At 45.0% G+C, this 21,034-nt stretch overlaps 8 protein-coding genes and 1 non-coding gene across 9 annotated transcripts; 6 read left to right on the top strand and 3 right to left on the bottom strand.

Moving 5' to 3' along the window:
- Positions 1 to 482: 482 nt before the first annotated feature.
- Positions 483 to 577, top strand: V865_007694. The gene has a single exon. It is a non-coding gene; the product is annotated as a tRNA-OTHER (tRNA).
- A 192-nt stretch (positions 578 to 769) lies between these two features.
- V865_007695 (uncharacterized protein) lies at positions 770 to 1,483 on the bottom strand (the record flags this gene model as incomplete). Its single annotated transcript, XM_066231437.1, has 4 exons — positions 770 to 845; positions 907 to 967; positions 1,038 to 1,106; positions 1,168 to 1,483. 4 exons carry the CDS (start codon positions 1,481 to 1,483, stop codon positions 770 to 772), a joined length of 522 nt encoding a protein of 173 aa, XP_066087534.1.
- Positions 1,484 to 1,817: 334 nt separating this feature from the next.
- On the top strand, positions 1,818 to 4,755 carry V865_007696 (uncharacterized protein; the record flags this gene model as incomplete). The annotated part of the gene is made up of 11 exons (XM_066231438.1): positions 1,818 to 1,932; positions 1,994 to 2,511; positions 2,601 to 2,744; positions 2,821 to 2,952; positions 3,038 to 3,241; positions 3,301 to 3,555; positions 3,623 to 3,730; positions 3,823 to 4,125; positions 4,191 to 4,454; positions 4,534 to 4,661; positions 4,725 to 4,755. The coding sequence occupies 11 exons, from the start codon at positions 1,818 to 1,820 to the stop codon at positions 4,753 to 4,755; spliced, it is 2,202 nt and encodes a 733-aa protein (XP_066087535.1).
- A 701-nt stretch (positions 4,756 to 5,456) lies between these two features.
- Positions 5,457 to 7,688, top strand: V865_007697 (uncharacterized protein; the record flags this gene model as incomplete). The annotated part of the gene is made up of 4 exons (XM_066231439.1): positions 5,457 to 6,095; positions 6,219 to 6,354; positions 6,457 to 6,533; positions 6,591 to 7,688. The coding sequence occupies 4 exons, from the start codon at positions 5,457 to 5,459 to the stop codon at positions 7,686 to 7,688; spliced, it is 1,950 nt and encodes a 649-aa protein (XP_066087536.1).
- A 1,881-nt stretch (positions 7,689 to 9,569) lies between these two features.
- V865_007698 (uncharacterized protein) lies at positions 9,570 to 10,455 on the top strand (the record flags this gene model as incomplete). Its single annotated transcript, XM_066231440.1, has 5 exons — positions 9,570 to 9,764; positions 9,863 to 10,005; positions 10,097 to 10,147; positions 10,217 to 10,284; positions 10,373 to 10,455. 5 exons carry the CDS (start codon positions 9,570 to 9,572, stop codon positions 10,453 to 10,455), a joined length of 540 nt encoding a protein of 179 aa, XP_066087537.1.
- Positions 10,456 to 11,169: 714 nt separating this feature from the next.
- On the top strand, positions 11,170 to 13,001 carry V865_007699 (uncharacterized protein; the record flags this gene model as incomplete). The annotated part of the gene is made up of 11 exons (XM_066231441.1): positions 11,170 to 11,224; positions 11,303 to 11,344; positions 11,416 to 11,432; positions 11,497 to 11,600; positions 11,711 to 11,778; positions 11,955 to 12,162; positions 12,333 to 12,435; positions 12,511 to 12,589; positions 12,654 to 12,699; positions 12,773 to 12,885; positions 12,946 to 13,001. 11 exons carry the CDS (start codon positions 11,170 to 11,172, stop codon positions 12,999 to 13,001), a joined length of 891 nt encoding a protein of 296 aa, XP_066087538.1.
- Positions 13,002 to 13,244: 243 nt separating this feature from the next.
- On the bottom strand, positions 13,245 to 14,499 carry V865_007700 (uncharacterized protein; the record flags this gene model as incomplete). Its single annotated transcript, XM_066231442.1, has 5 exons — positions 13,245 to 13,642; positions 13,726 to 13,830; positions 13,931 to 14,058; positions 14,136 to 14,297; positions 14,381 to 14,499. 5 exons carry the CDS (start codon positions 14,497 to 14,499, stop codon positions 13,245 to 13,247), a joined length of 912 nt encoding a protein of 303 aa, XP_066087539.1.
- A 2,688-nt stretch (positions 14,500 to 17,187) lies between these two features.
- On the top strand, positions 17,188 to 18,874 carry V865_007701 (uncharacterized protein; the record flags this gene model as incomplete). The annotated part of the gene is made up of 4 exons (XM_066231443.1): positions 17,188 to 17,263; positions 17,324 to 17,480; positions 17,565 to 18,483; positions 18,560 to 18,874. The coding sequence occupies 4 exons, from the start codon at positions 17,188 to 17,190 to the stop codon at positions 18,872 to 18,874; spliced, it is 1,467 nt and encodes a 488-aa protein (XP_066087540.1).
- A 462-nt stretch (positions 18,875 to 19,336) lies between these two features.
- On the bottom strand, positions 19,337 to 20,263 carry V865_007702 (uncharacterized protein; the record flags this gene model as incomplete). Its single annotated transcript, XM_066231444.1, has 4 exons — positions 19,337 to 19,681; positions 19,736 to 19,863; positions 19,936 to 20,103; positions 20,206 to 20,263. The coding sequence occupies 4 exons, from the start codon at positions 20,261 to 20,263 to the stop codon at positions 19,337 to 19,339; spliced, it is 699 nt and encodes a 232-aa protein (XP_066087541.1).
- Between the last annotated feature and the right edge of the window lie 771 nt (positions 20,264 to 21,034).

Here is a 21,034-nt window from a genome sequence, read left to right on the forward strand (position 1 = left end):
CGTGGCACCCCAATCTGCGACCGTTCGCCTCTTCGCTCTCATTGCGCACACACTTCTCATTCTCTGCTTTCTTCCCCCTCCGGCCTTTGTTTCTTCCTTCTCATCTTCCCTCCGTCCGTAACGATCTTTTACTCCTCGCCTCTGTACCCCTGCCGTCCACTAGTCAGCCAAGGTTCACGGTGCAATTCCACCCTCACTCTTCTCGTTCTCATCTCTATGACCTCTACAACACGGCCAACCTTAGGTCACTCGCAACTCAGGAGCTCATCACGCAACGCCACCCCCCGCAAATCGAGATCGGCCTACTCCAGATTTCCGAACGACCAAAGTGAATGTGGCACAACGGTACAAGACTGTAGACGCACACCCAACAGCAAAGCTCCCATGTCACATCACTTCAGATTGAGCAGACAGACAACGCTCAACGCCGAACGGCTGATAGATCCTGGAGCTAAAAAACAGAGGCAAAACAAGCAATCTAGGACCGTGTGGCCTAGCGGTTAGGGCGTCCCCTTTACAGCTTCTGTTTAAGAGCGAGTGTCGGGGAAGATCGAGGGTTCAATCCCCTCCGTGGTCATTGCTTTTTACTTTTCATTTTTTGAAGGCTTTTCACCCTTCAACGACTGCTGCTGACTGTACTTGTTCACACGTGCACCACCGAGCGGTGTATAAGTAGTGCATACGTATTGCTGACTGCTATCGATAACGTATCGTGCATAGGCCATGTATACAGAAATATTTAGATGAGTGTGCTATATAACCTGTAACCTTAATTGTCCTCTACTAATTCGCCACATACGATGTACTTTCTCTCAAAGTGCTCGTGCCATCCTCGCATGTTGTCGCTGTGAATGGGATATATCTATCAGCAAGACGCCTAAGATGACTATCGGAGAGGTAGCTTACATTTCTGCTTGAGTCAAATCAGAGAGTTTGTCAAGTGGCTGATCGACGGGTGTGAGCATGTCTATGTTATCATCATGAGTTGATCAGCCGACATGCCTCTGAGAAATCGTTGTTGCTTCGGCTGTACCTACCCAGCTCAAAAGACTGCTTTGCCATCCCTCTCGATGCATCCCTTCCAGCAAAATTACCATATACACCATCTGTCCACTCCCCCTCAATCAGCTACGTCTATACATATAAAGCATGTCATTTTACACTCACCTGGACCATAAAATGTCTTACCAGCCGTCACGTCAAATACTGTTCTCTCACCCCATTTGCCATCACTCCCAATTCTCAGGATAGCCAATAATATCCTCGGACTTGATTTCGTCCCATCATATTCCAATAGCTCTTTGGCGGTGTACTTTCGATGACATATCACTTCGGGGTGTTTGGCAGGTAACCAATTATAGTTCTCTTCGGTATATGTTGATGCTGCTGGAGTCTGCTTGAGCGGGTGGGGCACTATCAGTCTGAACACCAGGTACAGTATCGGTGGGATGAGTAGGACGTTCAAGGGGTTTGAGAGTGACATTGCGGAATAGGTCTGTCAGGAATGAAGTCATGCGATGCTCTCATAGGCGAAAAAGAAGGTCGCGTTGAGTTCGGCCTGTGTGGTGACGAATGCGTAACACTCTCTCTCACTCCAAAAATGGGGAACTCCGCATCCGGTTGTTATTTTGGTACAAATTCAAGTTGTCATTCCGCGCACGTAGACTTCCAACTTACCTTCATTCCTTTTGACATCTCTCTCACTCATCTCCTCATACACTACTATCACTTCATTCGACCATTCTGCTTCACTACGTTCCCAGTCACTCTTTCATATTCATCAAGCACAGCTCACAAGCACTCATTCAACGATTTCGATGCTGTACACTCGAGCAACAGGCGGGGTAGGCTCCACTTCCATGGGAGCGGTGTTGAGAAGGAGTCCTCAAGGGATCATGCTGCAGCGTGGAGCAGGCAGCGTACCTCTAAGACGTAAGTGATCATCATGCTCTTAATGGGTCCAGGCAGGCTGCTCACTATTTTTATGCTACAGAACAACAACTATACGCTCATGCCCTCGGTAACACGCTCTCCAATCGAGCATTTTCATCATCCTTACCAATCCCATTACAAGCACTCTCGGTAACTCAGCAAACTCGATCATATCCACATCCATCTTTCTCCCGTTCAGTTTCAACTCAACCTCAACCCCCTACCACATCATCTACACCGCCACCACCATTCCCTGCACCTTCCAACCCTACCTCTCTCAAGAACATCCATGATCCACCATTAGGCACACCGCCTCCTCTCCCTCCCACCCCTCTTAACGCTTTACCACCAAAGGCCACTGAGCTGGCCAAAGCAGAAGAGGAGAAGGAAGTGGCCAAGAGGGAAGAGAAAAAGAAGCCTACTGGTCCATTGCCCGCCAGGATATGGGCGGTGGTGAAGAAAGAGGCAGCTCATTATTGGGCGGGAACAAAGTTGTTAGGTCAAGAGATCAAGATTAGTAGCAAATTGCAGTGGAAATTGTTGAATGGAGGTACATTGACAAGAAGAGAGAGGAGACAGGTAAGCATCGTATCATAACATACTTTCCCACGTCACTATCGTTTTACATGACAACGTGGTGCTGATACGTTCTTATCTATCTCAAACAGCTTCGAAGAACGACAACAGATCTACTTCGTCTGATACCATTCTTGCCATTCGTACTGGTGCCATTCATGGAATTGTTGTTACCCGTCGCTTTGAAACTATTCCCCAACATGTTGCCTTCAACGTTCGAAGGGGAGTTCGCAGCGGTATGTCTTCACCCTGTGTGGTTGATTATGTCAGAGTCATCATGATGCTGATAAGGTATCTTTGTGGGATGAACAGAGCGAGAAACAGCGAAAGCTGTTACGAGTCAGGATTGAAATGGCCAAGTTCCTGCAAGAGACTGTTAGGGAGTCAGGGTTGAAAGCAGATAGTGTAGTGAAGAGTGAAGAATTCAAAGAGTTCTTCAGGAAGGTGAGCATCCTCACTCCATACCCTCTATAATAAGGCGAAAAAAAAACGAACACACAGTCCTGATGATTATGAGATGCGGTTGCAGGTTCGATCCACCGGCGAAACACCATCTCAAACCGATGTAGTCAGAGTAGCCAAATTGTTCCACGATGATATCACTCTGGATAATCTTTCAAGACCTCAACTGGTGTCGATGTGTAGATATATGAACATCAACGCTTTTGGAACGGATAACTTCTTGAAACATCAGATCAGGAGTAAATTAGAAAAAGTCAGAGTGGATGATATGGTGAGTATGCCATCTTGTAACAAGGTGTCAATTGCGCACTGACCATGACTGTTTCTCAGATGATCCACGCTGAAGGCGTAGATTCTCTTTCCACCAAAGAACTCCAATCCGCCTGTCAATCTCGAGGGATCCGATTCCAAGGTGTATCTCCAGCTAGACTTCGGGAAGAGTTGGAACAATGGATCGAGCTGCACTACACCAATGGTATCTCAGGTGTATTGTTGGTCTTGAGTAGAGCTTTTAACTTTGAACAGAAAGGTGATAACGTGATGGAAAGTTTGGTAACTACCCTCAGTAGTTTGCCCGAAAACTTGGTGAGCTTCGTGTCTCGTGAGGATGTCATGACGATCGGTCTAGCTCATCATTCTTATGGAATCACAGCTTAACGAAGCGGAACTTAACGTCTCAGATGAGGCTACTTACAAGCAGAAACTCGAGGTCTTGCAACAACAACAAGAACTCATTGAGGATGAAGCTGATCAAGAGAAGGTTAGTGTCATCCAGATGATTCACATGTATTCTTTTTTGAGGATATTTCTGGCTAGGGCGTGATGCTTACTTGACTTTTGTAACTTTCGCAGGAAGAGCAAGAAGCTCGAAAGGAGGAGAAAGAACGGAAAGAAGCTGAAGAAGCTGCCAAACGAGAACAAGAGGAGGCTGCCAAGAAAGCCGCTGCTGAAGCTTCAGGTGAAGCTGAACAGCCTGCTGCCGCCACTACGGAGGAAGTCAAAGAACCACCTAAACCGGAAGAGGATGCTCGTATGACCAAAGAACAGCTTGGTGAATTAGCTGAAGCGTTGAGCATTTTGACTGCCAAGAGTAGTATCGTCAAGGAGAGGGATGAACTCAAAGCGTTATTGGAGGATAACTTGCTTTCTGAGGCTGTGAGTGCCGAACATGTCTGTTATGGTTCACAGATGATTTCACTGATGTTCCCTTCTATTTGCAGGAATCGAAAGAAAGACAGGAAGCGAATTCACCTTCAGTAGCTGTATCCAAGAGGGTCAGAAAGATGATCCAGACTATCGATACTCAATTGGAGAAGTACGACGAGAAAGTTGGATCCTCCTTGAACGTCATCGAAACTTCCCCCCACGGTCAGATTGCTTTGGCGGACCTCAAGAAAGCTTTGACTGTGATCAAACACAAACCTTCGGATGAGATCATCGAGGGTTTAGGTAAGAAGTTGGATGTTGATCAAGATGGATTTGTTGTGAGTGATGCTTCCAGCTTTTGTATTTAAACAGATATATACAAGACTGCTGACAACGTTGGTGGGTGTGTTGCTGCAGGAACTTGACCACGTCATCGAACTTACGCAGGATCATGGTCTGGGTATTCTACTTGAAGATGAGGAAGCTAGAAATATCCTTGACAAAGGATCAGATATCAGACACAGCAAAGATGTCAAAGAGCTCAAGTGAGTTTACTTGTTCAATCTTTCATGCTATGAATTTTTAGCTGATATCACTGTGTTGTTCAGACCAAAGAGGGAGGATATCCTCCAAGAATAGAAATCGTATCATACGCACTCATATAAGGAAACGGAACGAGAAAGGGAATAATTTCAGTCTTTCATTTTTCGCTTTTCGTTCCTTTTACACTATTCAACCAATCATCCATCCATGCATAGATAATGTCGCATATATTTTTCGTTGCTGTGCAGGTGTTGTAGTGAATGATATAGACTGACCTTCGGGGTGTTGTGTCGTGTCAGATCGGGAAGGATTAGTGTGATACAAGGGATGGTGTATCGTGTATGACGTTGTCTCGTGATCCGCCACTCACACTCTGACAACAACGGGAAAAATCAAAAATCTTATGGACGGTGTGACACCAGGATCACCTTCAACCCCCCACCCACCAGCAACATATAAACAGCTGCATTGACCAACTCGTGCCACCCCTACATCCATCCATGGTTCTGCATAGCGACACCCGCGAAACGTACATATAATTTGTCGGAATTCAAAGCTTTACTTTCCCATCTCGGCAGATTTTGCTTTCTTAGAGTGATTCAACATCTCAACCTATCCTGACTCGCGTGAAACCAAGACCAAGACCATAATCCCATCTTATGAATAACTGCTGGTAGACTCCACCCTCGCCATCCACTGCTGGTGAACAGATTCAAGATCCATCTTGATCCTTGATCTTTGATCCTTGAAGAATACTCATAGGAGGGTCATAAAATTTGAGGATAATTTTATCCAAGATGGGGCTTTTGCCCCTCCCACTTCCCCTAGATCATCAGACCCAGCCCGAAGCTGGACCTTCCACCTCATCCAGTCAGACCACCTCGACAACTACGGCTACACCACCTACATCACCTGTCCCATGGTCTTTACGTACTCGCAAAAGACGTAGGAAAGAGGGTAGTGAAGATTCATCCTTCTCTTCTAATTATACACCTTCGACAATCTCTAATCCAAGTCAAGAATCACCTCCTCTACCTTCTCCTTCTGCTTCAACCTCAACCTCGACGGATGTAACATCCAAGCCTAGACCCAGACCAGTCAGTTTGAGAGGAGGAGGTAAAAGACCCAAGAAACATAACACCAATACAACCAGCTCCAAACCGGATTCTCAAACCTCGTCCATCTCTACCGGTCCTAACGGTAAACCACGTCATAAGAGGCCAGACGGCCATGGTCATACTAGACGAACTACTCGATCTAAAGCAAAGAGAGCTTCCAGCCCTTCAGATCTGGTGACGACTTCGCTAGAGGAAATAGCATTGGAAGATACGGCTGTGAAGAGTGAGATAGCTAGATTAGGATTGACATTGAGGGATGTAAAGGGAGATGGGAATTGTTTGTTTAGAGTTCTGTCTGATCAAGGGTTTGGTGGCGAGGTGAGTTATAATGCTGCTCAACTTCCTCTCTGTCTTCGCTAATTCATAGCTGTTTTTATGGAATCCATCTCAATGGTCATCAATTGAGCTTGTAATGGATGACTAACTTTGTCTTTATCGCAGAAACGTCATGCCGAGATACGTAAACTGGTGTGCGATTATCTAGAGACTCATAAGGATGTGATGGAGGGTTTCGTAGTGCCGTTTATGAAGGATGGTGAGGGATATGAAGGTTATGTAGCTAGGATGAGGCAGCTGAGTAAGTACCACTCTCCCTCACGTCTTATATTCGGGGTTGGAGACGAAGACGTTCTTTTTGCAGATGATTGAACGTAAACACAGTGCTGATCCTCTGCCGCAGAACAATTCGGCTCTCATATTGAGATACAAGCTGCTGCAAGAGTATTCAAGCGGAATATTCGAGTAGTCATGTCAACCGTGAGTCAACTCACCCTATTTGCAGAACAGTACTCAACTGACTCACGATACACACAGACCTCGTTCACTATTCCTTGGCAGACAGAAGCTGGCCCGACCAAGGATCCACCAGCTACGCCCTCACCTTCCGAAGTCGGTCCTGTACCCATCACACCTTCCCATCGCACTCGATCCAAGACCGTACATACCCCTCATCTTCCTTCGATACCTCTACCAGATTACCTACCCACGATGGAAGAGGATAGCTCAATGCTATGGCTCGCCCTGTTCTCCCAAGCTGAGCATTTTCAATCTGTTCGCCGTATGGGCGATCGAGAGCATGGTCCGGCGGAAATTCAAGATATCCTCTCGGTCCCGCATGCCAGAGACGTATCTGAAGCTGCAAGGAGAGAACGAGGTGAACTTGTGGATGAAAAGCAACCCAAAACACCGTTATCGCTATCATCGAAAATCACTCAATTGCTCAATAGCTTACCTGTAGGACATGGTATTACGCCTGATCAGGCTCAGAACGTTTTGGGAAGGACCCATGGGGATATAGGCGAGGCTGTGGATATACTCTTGGAAGATATCAATATCGACCAGGGTCAAGAGAAAGAAGAAGAAGAAGGTGAAGGTGGTTCAAGAACAACTACGACTGAGAGCGGTAGGAGCGATTCAGGTTCGAGTGATCATGTTGAACAAATGCTTTTATCGCCTACTCAAGCAAATACGAACACTATACCCTCAGATCCGACCGAATATAGATCGGATGATCGCGTTAGATCAAGATTGAACGCTTCTGAAAGTCCAAGTAATACAGCCACAGCTTCTACAGAATCTCGCTCAAGATCAAGATCAAGGTCGAATAGTGAAAGCGATACCTCGATCCAATCTGGACATACAAGTCAGACCGAACTTTTCGCTGAAAATGAAACTAAAGCTGTTGTGGTGAATGGTGAAAATGATAGATCGCTACAACCTAGTACTAGTACGAATACGTTGAGTGATGGGATAAAAGATATGAAGGTGGATATGTCAGGTATGAACATCGATCGACCACAGCTTATCGCCTCACCTAAACCGGACGGTGAAGTCTCGAGAAGGAAATCAAGAGATTTACATATAGATAGAGAAAGGAGGAGATCATCTAGATTGGGTACGGTAGGAGCGTAAAAGTGAGTTAGTCTACCGGCATTTTGCAATTAATGCTAGATGAATGTTCGTTGACATGCCCTCTGTGCTTTAGATCATAACGGTATGTCTTCCAAGCGAATATGTGCGTTGCGTTTAGATACGGGCGAGCACGAGTAGATGGATATCGCACCCAATTGTTGTGTGTGTAATATAAGTTATATAGAAAGTTGTATCGAATATCCTCATTTTTGTCGTATTTTGCATTTTGCATTTTGCATTTTCGCCCACATCGCACACCCTACTTTGATTCATTCGTTCTCAGATTTTGTGTGTGTCTCTGTCTTTATGTCTCTGTGTATAAGCATAGTGAAAAACCCATATATAGTTTAACTCCAAGTCATTCAATGCATGGTCGTGGTCATCATGTTATACATCCGTGACAATATCAGAGTAGCAGATTACTGTCTGTACACAGACGGCTATCATATGTATAGGATCCCATTACCAATGGATGCATGGTCAATACAAGTACTCGTACAGTATGCGATGATTTGAAGGGAACACAAAAAGAACAGACAAAAAGATGATCGAAAACTCCTCTGAATCTGAAACGAGAACTCGCGCTTGGACCTCTTTTTCAGTCTTTTGTTTGTGGGTATGTATCTTGCCTTTCCTTACTGTGGTTGTTCCGAGACAAAATGACACACGATACACAAACGGAATAATTACGCATGGACCTCTCTTACCGTCTCGGTCCAGGTACACCTGCAGGGCGATGCGATGAGAAGGACATCATTGCTTATGCAAGTGGGGCAAAACGAGAGTTGGAGGTATGTGCGGCAGGTCCACCATATCAATACGAGTACAGTAGGTGGCGTACTGTATACCATCACAGTACTCGTACAGTGCGTTAGCCATCATGATTGATGGAAGAACAATGAAATCCGACAGAGAACATTAGACGTTTCATATATATCTTTGATATTGTTGGATCTGTACAATCGCTTCCCACCCCGACATACCATCTCCCTCTCCGTCTCGGTTGCTTTGCTGTACTCCTTTCTACTTGTTCCCTCTTCAATGTCTAGAATCCAGGTACTGGCAATCGTACTGGTCTTACGCCCTCCATACATAGGCACTAGACTAAGCCGAATCCAAAAGCTTGGCTTCAGAGAAGAGACATCCTTTATGAAACTCGCACAGACCTCCTTTGACCCACACATCAAACGTTGAAATTACGCCAGACTGGTTCTGGATTTTGCTTCTGATGGCTAGTGTGTCTAGTACGGCACTAAATCCAAAGAAAGTGATCAGCAGCCATACATCCGCACGAGTATGTTGACGTTCCTTGATCTGTTGGTGGTGAAGCAGAGCAGAGCACGCAGGAAGAGAGAACTGATTGATGGTGGTCAGAGCAAGTTGGATGATATTTTTTTCATGTGTGTACAAAGGGGTCATACCGTTTCCTCAACCCCTCCGGACTGTCTGGCTTATGGCTTACAGTGAATGGATATACACGATGTGATCGGACTCTGATGTGATGGAGGTTGTGCGTCTGCGTGCTTCCGCTTCCTTGCTTCGGTCTTGATCGTATGTTATGTTATATACTGGATCCTTTTCTTCTCACATATATCAACAAAGGGATCCCAATCCTCCGCCCCCCTTTTTCCATTTCCCATATATTCATTCTCATAACGACTCGTAAAGGATACCATAACATAGATAAATAATCAACTTTAGACATTCATTTGAACCCCAGACCCCATCCAGTACCGACATCTTGGATCCAAAGTTCCCCTTCATTACTCTACCATCTCGTCAGCTTCATCGTCTTCTTCACGAACAAGGAAGCTCAATACGTCCTATCCCATATACAATTTGAGACATCACTTCACAACCTCTTCAAAGCAAGATATCATAATGATCTTTTCAAGATGTGTCACTTTCTCCCTCCTTTCCTTGACCACCCTCGTCCTCGCCTTACCTACTCCGACATTGAACGACCGAGAAGGTCTCGACAAGAGGTATCACGAGGATCACAGGAAACATCATCCCAAAGTCCATGAGAGCTCTAGACCATCAGCTTCACCTAGTGGTATCGTCAGACGAAAAGCTGTAAGTGATTTCTCAACTATACTTTTGACTCCTTTGTGTACTGTATATCTTCTTTCGCTGACGATTAGATGGATTGTTGATTGGTGTTGGTATTGTAGCAAGTTCCAATCTCGACTGAACCGGTAGTACTGGGTGCACCTGAAGATTTGGCTAGATGTCCTTCTCAGCAGATCGCCTGTCCAATCTCCCCAATGAGTTTGTCTGACGTACAGAATGCATCAATTGATACGCCATACGAATGGTAAGTCCATCTGCACCTCCTTTATTCCAAGATGATAATACCATTTGTTCGATGAGCTGTGGAGACTAATGTTTGGGTTTGGGATTATCAGTATCACTCCTCAAGAAGATCTATATTCGTGTGGTGGATGTGCTACCCTTGGGTGAGTCAATATAAACGTTAGCGCATCAATTGAGCTCATGAGTGTCGGTTGATACGTCTGATATCTTAGTACCGGTCAAGATTGTACCGCCATTCCAGGAGTATTATCAGTATCCTGTGCGGTGGGTCAATGTAATGGTGAGTACTGAGTCTTCAATCCCTTTCAACCATACAAAGTCAGACCATCGTGACTGACCTTGATACCTCTTGTCTTGTCACCTCATAGTATACTCGTGTAAAGCCGGATTCACCTTATCGTCAGAAGGTAAATGCCTACCCAACATATTCGACTACACGACACTCCCATAAACCATGGCCGGATCCTTCTCTGGCCGTCGACTCAGTGAAGCATACGTTTTGTGGATCGAATTGAAAGGACACTAGGGGTTTTCAGATAATCGTAATTTACATAAAGTAGTTGAATAATCTATTTTCTTTTCTCTTCCGGATAAAACAAAATTGGACATTTTAATCGATTTTCTCTCTCCTCCTCTGACTCTCACTCTTGAATATGTTGACGAATCTCCCCCTTGACTCTTGACTGTCATAAGATATATGGGTATATATCCATATATCTATATATATGTATGCTTTATGATAATCTCGAGATATGAATGGACAGTTGAACGCTCTTGTCTCGAGGTTTCAAGAGGTCTCAAGAGGAGCTCTTTCCCGGTATAACAAACTTAAATGAGCATACCGGATAACCCATGTGTTCGGGATTCGGTGAATCCGGCAAGACCACCGAAACTAAGTCCTGCACTGTGATCGGAATTGAGAATGAGAATTGAGAATGAGAATGGTGCAATCAAAAAAACGAGGTAACAACGATCATCTCGTTTAGATAGCAGATAAACCTAATCTTTTTCATTACACAGATATAGATATAGATATAGATCACTTGGACTGATATCCATTGTTATTTCCATTTCGCTCTCTTCTTCGTCTGATCTAGAAGGTCATCTCATCATCAAAAGGACTACCATAGAATATATAGAATAGATTAGAATCAAATCACACACCATGTCCGCCGCAACTGCTAACACCAAACCCGTCGCTGAGCTCAAAAAGCCCATCCGTGAGTGCTCACAGTCATAGCTGCGTATGGGAGAAAGCATCAGCTGGAGAGTGGGTGCTGATATAGATGGTTGTTTAGCTTTGCCTTTCGCGTATACTTTCGCTTCTGGTGCGATTGCAGGTCAGTCCAGCCCATTCATGTATGTCGTGCATCCGAGGAAGATAGCTGATTTTGGCTATTCATTGGTATAGGATGTACCGAGTTGTTGGTCAGTACCATATCACCATCGAGAGAAATATATGAGTCCATGTATTGACGAGTATCGACTGTAGCTCTTATATCCCCTTGATGTAGTCAAAACTAGACAACAGCTTGATACCGCCAAGACCAGTACTGGTATGGTGCAAACATTCAAGAACATCGTATCACAAGAAGGGTAAGTACATCATCCATTCATCCTCATGATATGATCACGCTCTCCACTCGTCGAACCATAGTGTGCCCGTGTTCGTATGGTCGACAACTGATTGTTATTCTGTGTTGCAGTCCCGGTAGATTGTACAGAGGTATCTTACCTCCTCTTTTCATGGAAGCACCCAAACGTGCCGTGAAATGTAAGTCAACCTCATTCTTATCGCTTGCTTCTGGTCAAGAAACCATCGTGCTGACCTGTATGTCTCGATAAACTCTGCTAGTCGCCGGTAACTGTAAGTCTATCCTTTCCACAGGCAGATCTCCCCAACACAGCTATCGACTCGCTGACCATGTCTCATTCATATTACTCACACAGCATCATGGGGAGCCTTATTCACCAACAACGGTCAACGAAAGAACACTCAATCACTAGCGATTGTAACGGGTTGTTTCGCAGGTGCTACCGAATCCTTCGTCGTCACTCCTTTCGAATTGGTCAAAATTAGATTACAAGATAAGAACTCTAGTTTCAAAGGTCCCTTGGATGTTATCAAACATAGTTTCAGGACCAGTGGGCCATTAGGGTGAGTGTATGATCTTTGAATCTCAGAAGAGAAGGGTATGTTCGGAGAACGAAGGACAAGAGTTTTGAGGGCTGTAGAGCTCAGACGGATCACTCAGATGATTCCAGATGGATGATTCGGCTTCGAATTCGAAGGCCGGATGCTGATATATCTTTCTTACCTCGCCATAGTCTATACCAAGGTATGGAAGCTACCTTCTGGAGACATTGGTGGTGGAATGGTGGATACTTTGGTGCTATCTTCGGTGTCAAGAACCAGTTGCCCAAAGCTACTGTAGGTCTCAACTCGATGCATACCGCAACCCGCTAATCAGGTCAAGAGCTGACATATCCATGATTCGGATGAAAGGACAAGAAGGGAGAATTGTTGAACAATTTGATCGCTGGTACTGTCGGTGGTTTCGTCGGTACCGCTTTGAACACTCCTTGTAAGTGAACCATATCAGCGCTACTTAAAAACGCTGAACGCTGACCACCCCATGATATGGATAGTCGATGTCGTTAAATCCAGAATTCAGTTGCACGGAACAGGAGAATGGTGAGTCAGAATGTCCTTCCCTGGTCAGTATGAGATTGAAGCTGGAGCTGACCTTACTTCGTTATGACTCTAGGACCTACCCTGCGCTCATTAAAGTCGCTCAAACCGAAGGTCTAGGTGCATTGTACAAAGGTTTCGCTCCCAAGGTATTACGTCTTGCCCCCGGAGGTGGTGTGTTGTTGTTGGGTAAGTGATATGCTTCTCATTAGCTGCGCATACAGATCTGACCCATCATCTCTCAAACAGTCGTTGAAGCTCTATCTACTGTATTTAGAGGTTATCTTGGTCCTCCTTACATCTAAGCGGATCTATCTATGCATCGGAATTTCAGGGAAACCCAGACCGTTGTCCAGCTCAACGTGACTGACTCTAGTCCATGCTAATTGCAGGAGAATAAGATGAAAACTCGATACATAGGTTTACTTGATTTGATTACGAGAATACGCTAATGATACAGCTAAATTACTAAATTGTCCATCCACTTTCAGCGTTTTCGACCAATTGTTTTACTACATAAAGTCGACAAAGTGCGTTAAATGGATCGATTAGGCGACAACGACATAACCAATAGCGAAGTTCTGTTTATCCGGAATAGGTCCACCACCTTCGAAATTGGTAGCTACCAAGATGGAAGTACCGTTAATACCCTTTGGTAAAGTGGTCGTACCGGATCCATCGCCATTTTGGTTGAGTGGCTGAGGGATCGAGTAAACGTCACCTAAAAAAGTGATATGTACATCACTACCTAGATAGACGGAAGATGAATCCCACATGATAGAGATCTCGTCCCCTGGAGAATGAGGAGTGGAACTACTGGTGAAATTGGCCATGAGAGGAGGGATCTTGTGGAATTTGATAGGTGGGTTGGACGAGGGACAGTTTAAGAAAGGGGCGGCTAATGAGTACGCTTGAGAGGCAGTCAAGGGTGTGTCAAAGTTGACGGCTACGAAAAACAAAACGAATTTATCAGTGCTGATCATTCTTTATTGAGAGGCTGGAGTAAAGGAGCATGTCCTTTTTACGTACCATTGAAAAAGTCGAGACCTAAGAATTGTCTCAACAATGAATTTTGCCGAGCTTCATTACCTAAGATGGTACCTCCAGTTTGTCTTGCGGGACTATCGGTCAAGTCTATTCGCATGAACAATAAAACAAATACAAAGAATCAGCTTGCTTTCCTCTCTACGTAATACCAAACCACCAAAGGGTAAGATGGAACAAGAGGACTTACTGGCGATACCGCCGATAAAAGCACCTTCACCTACAGTGGTGACCACCTGACCTACCGAGAGGAGATCATACGGGGTAGTCACTGGGAAAGTGTAAGTGCAATTTTCGAATCCTTCACCTGCAGCTTCGCTACAGTAAAACAATCGCCAAATCGATTTATCAACTCGATATCTTTATATTGAAGGAGAGAGAAGGGGTTGACTCACTTGAGTACAGTGAAATGAGCAATCTCTTGATCTCTAAACAATTCAAGATATTGTCTGAAACCTTTATATCCAGCATTATCGAAATCGGATTCAGTGAAGTTCTTTAATCCTTGATTCCAGTAATTCAATTCGAGTGATTCGAGATTACGAGCGAGGTTGATACTATATTTGTGAAGGACCACATTATCAGTTGATGTATATATATCCATTGATATAGACAGACAAAGCGAGAGAGTGATACTCACATCTCATAATCTAATCCTTGTAGATCTGCTCTCTTCCATTTATTCGATCTGACAATGGGATTGGCAGAGACGGAAATCAACCCTGCGAGAGTGAGTGTGAATGATGTTGAAGTCTTCATCTTGTATGTTTGTGCTGTACTTTTGAAAAATGTACTTCTCTCGATGGAAAGCTATTAAGTCAAAAGAATACCCCCACTTGTCTGGATTATATATACGCATCCAACAAAAACATTATGCATCGCTCATGTACTAATGGAATTCACTGGACGATGCGATGCGAGATCGAGAAGAACATCAACACGAAAAGAGAAACCAAAACACAGCGTCATCGTACGTCAGTCTCTCTGTTTCCACTGTTGACTGAAATGGCATTCATATGCATATTGCACAGATTCCCGATCGTGAAGTCAGTATCAATGATACAGTAGTTGTATGTCTTGCGCTCGGTATTACGAACATCTGATAAGGTAAGACAGAACGTTCTCGGGGATGTGTTTGCGAATCCAAAAAAAAACTCTCTTCATAGCCTTTCATATGATTCCAGTGTTGCATTTCCCAATTCCAGTACCGGTACATCGGCCAGATGTGATGATAATTTCGGCAAGTACGATGAAGATACATCTTTGTTTCTATCTTTAGCAATCCCACTCCCATTCTGGGAAAATACCAGTACAGTAAATATGGTAGAATGATGAAAGGCTGTACTCGCTGATCAAAGGATTGACGATGGGCCTCCACTGGGGCAATGATCGATCGAGCAAAAGAAACAATCGTCGAGGTTGATTGCGTAAGTCAAGCACATGTATGAACACCGTACTTGCCTGACCTCCGTAACGTGCGTCCATGGCTTGCACATGGCTCGCACATGACTGCAAGCTAGTTATACAAAACTTAATCGGGGTGGAACAATTAGGAATCAATGCTGATCGCTGTTCCTTCGTTCAAGCTATGAACGCTCATTTGCCCCCTTTCAGTGGCGACCTATCGGCCAGGTGCGGTTCCCTGGGATCATAGCTTCTCAAATATCCAGGCTACATAACGCTTTGAGCAAGATGCAAGCATTATCAGTATTTGATAGCCTCTGTCGTCTGTCCTCGCTGCCTCAAGATGCAGGGCAACCTTGGGGAGATCTCTGACAGAACCATCTTATGCTTTTTGGTCACTCTAATGACCAGCCTGAACCGCGGGTAAGCCATCTCTCACCGATGGGGAGGAGAGATGTGTTACATCATTCAGACGGCGTTCATGTTTCTTGTTTTCAGTGAAATTATCGAATCAGAAAAAGGTTGAAGCAGGCTGCGTCATGGTGGATCGGTTTTAATACGGTCTTGAAACACTACAAGTCATGGAACTCCACTTACATGTAATTCGAGACAAAAGGTATCTGACATATAACCAATCCAATTCCTTCGTGGGTCAGACACCGCTCATAGGCGAAAAACCAAATACTGTACTGCGATCTCCAAAATGAAAATTACGAATCCAATGCCGATTTCCGCCAAGAATGGGGCAAACTCACTGGCCCCGTGTTCCAACGTGCTCAAAAGACGTCCGACTCGGAGGGGAGTTCCAAGTACTGCGACGTATCTCGTAATTAGTTGTCTTACCACTTCTGTTACACCTGATCTAATTTTGCTAGATCTCGTGACCTGTTTTTCGTATTTCGTGCCATCCCCAAAGGGAAACTCTCTATTAGGGAGCAGAGGTCGTAACATGTAAGTTTAGGATTGTCGGGACGATCAAAAGAGTACGAGCCGGGGAGTACGGAATATGAAATTTGGTATTGTAGTGCATCAACCCCTACCCTCATTTTTTTTAAGTATTCTAAACTTCGAAAAAATCGGCTTGTACTGGAAAGTTAGCTTCGCTCCACTAGTGTGGTCAGCAGACTGCTTCATGAATTTGTTTACCATAAACAAATTTTGGATAATACTGTACCATTCACTGATCAACAATGATCTGATCGTGCTGTTCAATCCTGCATTATTCCTGATCCTTGGCAGACTAAAGAAGAATCGTTTCGTGACAAAGCTCAAAATGGATCTAGGGATGATCTCTGATCGGTTTCACCTGTCTCCCCAAAAGGAAGCCGGCGGTAAATGATCACTCCCACAAAGATGTTTTTCCCTGTGAAATTCCCCTTTATGGTAAGTCTAGACCAGATCGGTTAATGAAAGAAAGTACGATTCCTATAAAAAAACCAAATTTGTATTATGTGAGGCATCATACCCCGGCGGTAATCCCGCTTTCCAATTTACTCGTTAGACCAGATACCGCAAGCTGCAGTACGTTATACCCCTCCCGTTCCTTGCCCCAGACAAAAAAATCATTGCACAACGAAGGGGATCAGCGCAGAGGACAGATGGTTTTCGACATCCAACATCCGCCGGGAGATCGACGCCCCCGACCTCATCTGGCGGTACCTTTTTTACTGTCTGCCTTAGCAAAGTGTTATTTTTACATACTCCCTTCCTCTTAACCGAGATGTGCGACACCAGGTCCTAAATGAGTTCCTGACAAAGGGGTCTAGCGAAACACGAGAAGAAGGGTTAACGTCTTTGACGTTCCTTGCCCCATGGGTCTTCAACCTGGGCGCGATCTTCGACCAAATGGGGTCTATGAGGGGTTCACATCTTTTACAAGAGGAGAAGGGGACAGGAAAAAAGGTATAAATAGGGGACAATTGGGATTCTCAAGAACGAAAATCCTCTCCCCATAAATCACACTCATCAATTCAACGAGTCCTCCCCTCATAACTAATCCTTCACCCCCTTTGAACTTATATATACCTATCATCAACAGCAACAATGGCAGGCGGTGCAGTCGTAGCTGGCGGTAGTGGTGGTAACCCACTCCGACATGGTTTCATCAGGAGAGAGTACTGTGAGTATCAAAACCTCTGTCTTGCGGCCATCACCAACTGACGATCCTTCCTTTCCACAGTATGGGCTTTCATCCTCGTCACATCCCTTTTCTTCTTGTGGGGTTTCGCATACGGTCTCCTTGATGTGCTCAACAAGCACTTCCAAAACGTTTTGGGTATCACCAAGCTTCAGTCGACTGGTCTTCAGGTCGCTTACTTTGGTATTGGTTACTTTGCGTGAGTGGCACTTTCGTCTCTTCTCTCCTTTTGACAACACTGTACTTACAGCTAAACATTGGATTTTCTCTCCTCGTACAACAGTTACTCTCCTGTCGCCGGTGAAGTGTTGAAACGACGTGGATACAAAACCGCTATTGTTATGGGTCTCTCTCTTTACTCCTTGGGTGCCATCTTGTTCTGGCCAGTCGCCAAATTTTCAGTCAACACCAAGAACCCTCAAGCGATCTTTGGTGGTTTCGTCATTTGTACCGCTGTGATTGCCTGTGGTCTCGCTACACTGGAAGTCGCTGCCAACTCCTACGTATCAGTCATGCCACCTCACAACGTTGCCAATTTCCGTCTTCAATTCTCCCAATCATTCAACGGTGTCGCCTCTTTCACTGGTCCATTGATCGCTTCTAAATACTTCTTCTCCGAAGAAAACAAAAACAATCTTAACAACGTTCAATGGGTCTACCTCGCTGTGTCCGGTATGGGTATGCTCGTCGCCCTCGCTTTCATCCTCACCAAACTTCCCGAAGTATCCGAAGAAGCTCTTCAAGCTGAAGCTGAAGCACTTGCCGAATCCCACGGTGCCGATTCCCAAGCCGCTCAACCTTTCTACAAGCAATACCGAGCTATCACCGGATTCGTCGCTCAATTCCTCTACGTCGGTGCTCAAGTCACTATCGGTTCTTTCTTCCTCAACTACACAGCTGAGAACGCCCATATCGCCGACTCGAAAGGTTCCCAATTACTCTCCTACGCTCTTATCATTTTTACCGTCGGTCGATTCGTCGGTACCGCCCTACTCGCCGTCGTCTCAGCTCCTGTCCTCCTCTGTATCTACGCCATCATGTGCGCCTTGCTCTCTCTCTTGATTGGTTCTCTTCACGGAATGAGCGGTGTCATCTGCTTGATGTTGGTCATGTTCTTCGAATCAATCATGTACCCATGTATCTTCGTCTTGGGTACCTCAGGTCTTGGTAGACACACCAGACGAGCTGCCGCCTTACTTGTTGTGAGTATTCTTTTCTTCTCATCTCACCTTTTCCTCTGGAACAAGTGGCTGATAGATTCTTCTCATTCACTTATAGATGGGTGTCAGTGGTGGTGCCGTGTTCCCTCCTATCCAAGGAGCTATCGCCGATAAATTCAGCACTCGAACCTCATACTACCTCGTCGTACCATGTTTCATCTACATCGCTCTCTGGGCCGTCTACATCTGGAACAAGGATGGTCGAAGATTCGGCGTACCTGCCACTAGCGATATCGAACGAGAAGTAGAGGCTGCCGCCGGTGGTGTCGTTCCTGCTGCTGCTGTTGGTGCCCTTGGTTACACTCACAAACAGGAGGAGGAAATGTACGAGACTGCCGAAAAGGATCAAATCGAAACGGTCGAAAAGGCTTAATTCATCTAATCCATATAACCTATTGTTGTGTTTTCGTATCCTCGGAAGTCATCGGAATGGTTTTGGATCAATGAAAATGAAAAAAAAATAACGAAGAACTTGGTGAACGTGAACAGGAATCTGCTCGTATTCGTTAGTTAGTTATATATGTAGCTTTGTCAACTGATTATATGCATTGTCATGAATTGTGAATCAAATTATCCGCAGAGTCACCCACTGTTCTAATCGAAAAGACTATTGTTTTTTTTTTCATCAACATCTTCGCAGAAATACATTCATGGTGTCGCCAGTATGTAACTGTAGCACGTTTCCAACGGACATCGAATTGGAAAATCATATCGCAAACAACAAGGGATCGTATTAATCGCTACACGCATATCCTCAATCACGTCCATACAAACGAAACATCCGAGCTAGCTACTGTACTTTCTTCTAAATAACTCAAAGGATTAATCTGATGTCTTACAATCGCTTGACGGCATCAGCAGTTCTTTGACCATCTGTCACACCACCTTGACCATATCCTGCACCTTGAGCGGCGTTGGTTTCAGCTCCGTATCCAGCACCACCAGTTCCAGCACCTGGGGCACCGTAACCTCCCGCTCCAGATCCAGCTTGTACTCCAGCAGCGTTAGCCTGAGTTTGGTCTAAAGCACCGTTTCCTGCTGCACTAGTCTGGTTAACTCCTCCAGTGGGAGTGACGTGTTCACCAGTTCGCAAGTCGTTGGTCACGTTACTGGCAGTGGTGGCTGGTTGCTGGTGGAGTTCGTTAAGCTTGCTTTCTCGGGTCTGTTCATGAGCGTGGTGCTGGAAGAATGACTGGTCAGCTTGGACTTTCGGATGACAGTGGATTCAACTCACCTGATGAGTAAGGTTCTCCAAAGCTGCTTTCTTCTGCGCAACTTCTTGCGATACTCTCTGATGTTCACCGGATGTTCGATTCACATCGTTGACGGCGGCGTTGGCATGATTGACAGTGTCATCGTGTTCTGAGAGGTCGTGGGGTCAGCACTGCGTCCATCAAAGTATGGGCAATATGTGATTTTGAAACGGATACTCACTGTGAGTAGCCTTGTTCAAAGCTGTAGCAGCTTTCTGCTCGACCTTTACAGCCTTCTCTTGAGCGTGATGAGCTTTCACTTCAGCCTTGGCAGCCTTGGCTTCTGATTTCTCAGCGTGGGCTAAATCTTTCTCGGCTTGTCGTAATTGTTTGTCTTCAGCTTTGGCCTCTGTAGTCAATAATGTAAAGTCAGCTATTCTCCATCTATTGAGGGGAAATCTCGGCGGCAAGTCGATTGATGGAAAGTTCTGTCGATATCGAGTGAACTCACCTTTAGCAATGGCTTTCTCAGCTTTGACAGTAGGGTCTGATGATCCGAATAATCCCATTTTGAATGGTGGTTGTTATAGATGCGATGTGAGTTAGTTGAGTTATATCCATACATATATTGAGAGAGTAATTGAATCAGTGGGGCCGATGAGAGGTTTTCTTGGTATTTCAGAGTTGTTTATATATCAATACTACTTGTGATTCAATTCACGCTAAAGGAGAAGACGATCATTAGCACATTAGCGAAAAAGGTCGAAATGACGTAATGACGTCATACCGCAATCGAGCACAGTCCATTTGCCACCCAAAGAACGGAAATTGATGGTTAAAATCACAAGAACTGGTAATTTGGTTCCTGGTATATACGTCACTCGGCAGATGAAAACCAGCCATGTCGAAAGACATGTCATCTCATCACCTCATCAAAGAACAAAGGGGGATCCGACATATCAAAAGGAAGACTGCAGCTCATGGGGCAGACACTCAGCAAGCAACAATCTGCCCCATCATATTCAAACCAACTGCTCCCCAGTATCACAGGATGACCTACTAGTCACTGATCTCTATCAACGTACCGCAACAGAATCTCGTGATAATCCTACTAAACTTCTCCATCTAAAAAGTATTCACACCTGTAGCTCAAGCGTTAGAGCGCCCTTATCAACTTATGAATGCCTTTGAGTCCCCTGCCGCAAGAAGTCCCGCTGGTGAGTGTCATCGGTGGATGGTGGGGGTAAATAAGCAGTTTAGATGGGAGATGGGTGGTCGAACACCCCAGTTGTATGTTTTTTGTTGCGGTTGGTTTTTTCGTTCTTTGTGCTTGCCCCCGT

The sequence above is a fragment of the Kwoniella europaea genome, chromosome 2 (genome assembly GCF_036810445.1).
Source record: "Kwoniella europaea PYCC6329 chromosome 2, complete sequence".
Lineage (NCBI taxonomy): Eukaryota > Fungi > Basidiomycota > Tremellomycetes > Tremellales > Cryptococcaceae > Kwoniella > Kwoniella europaea.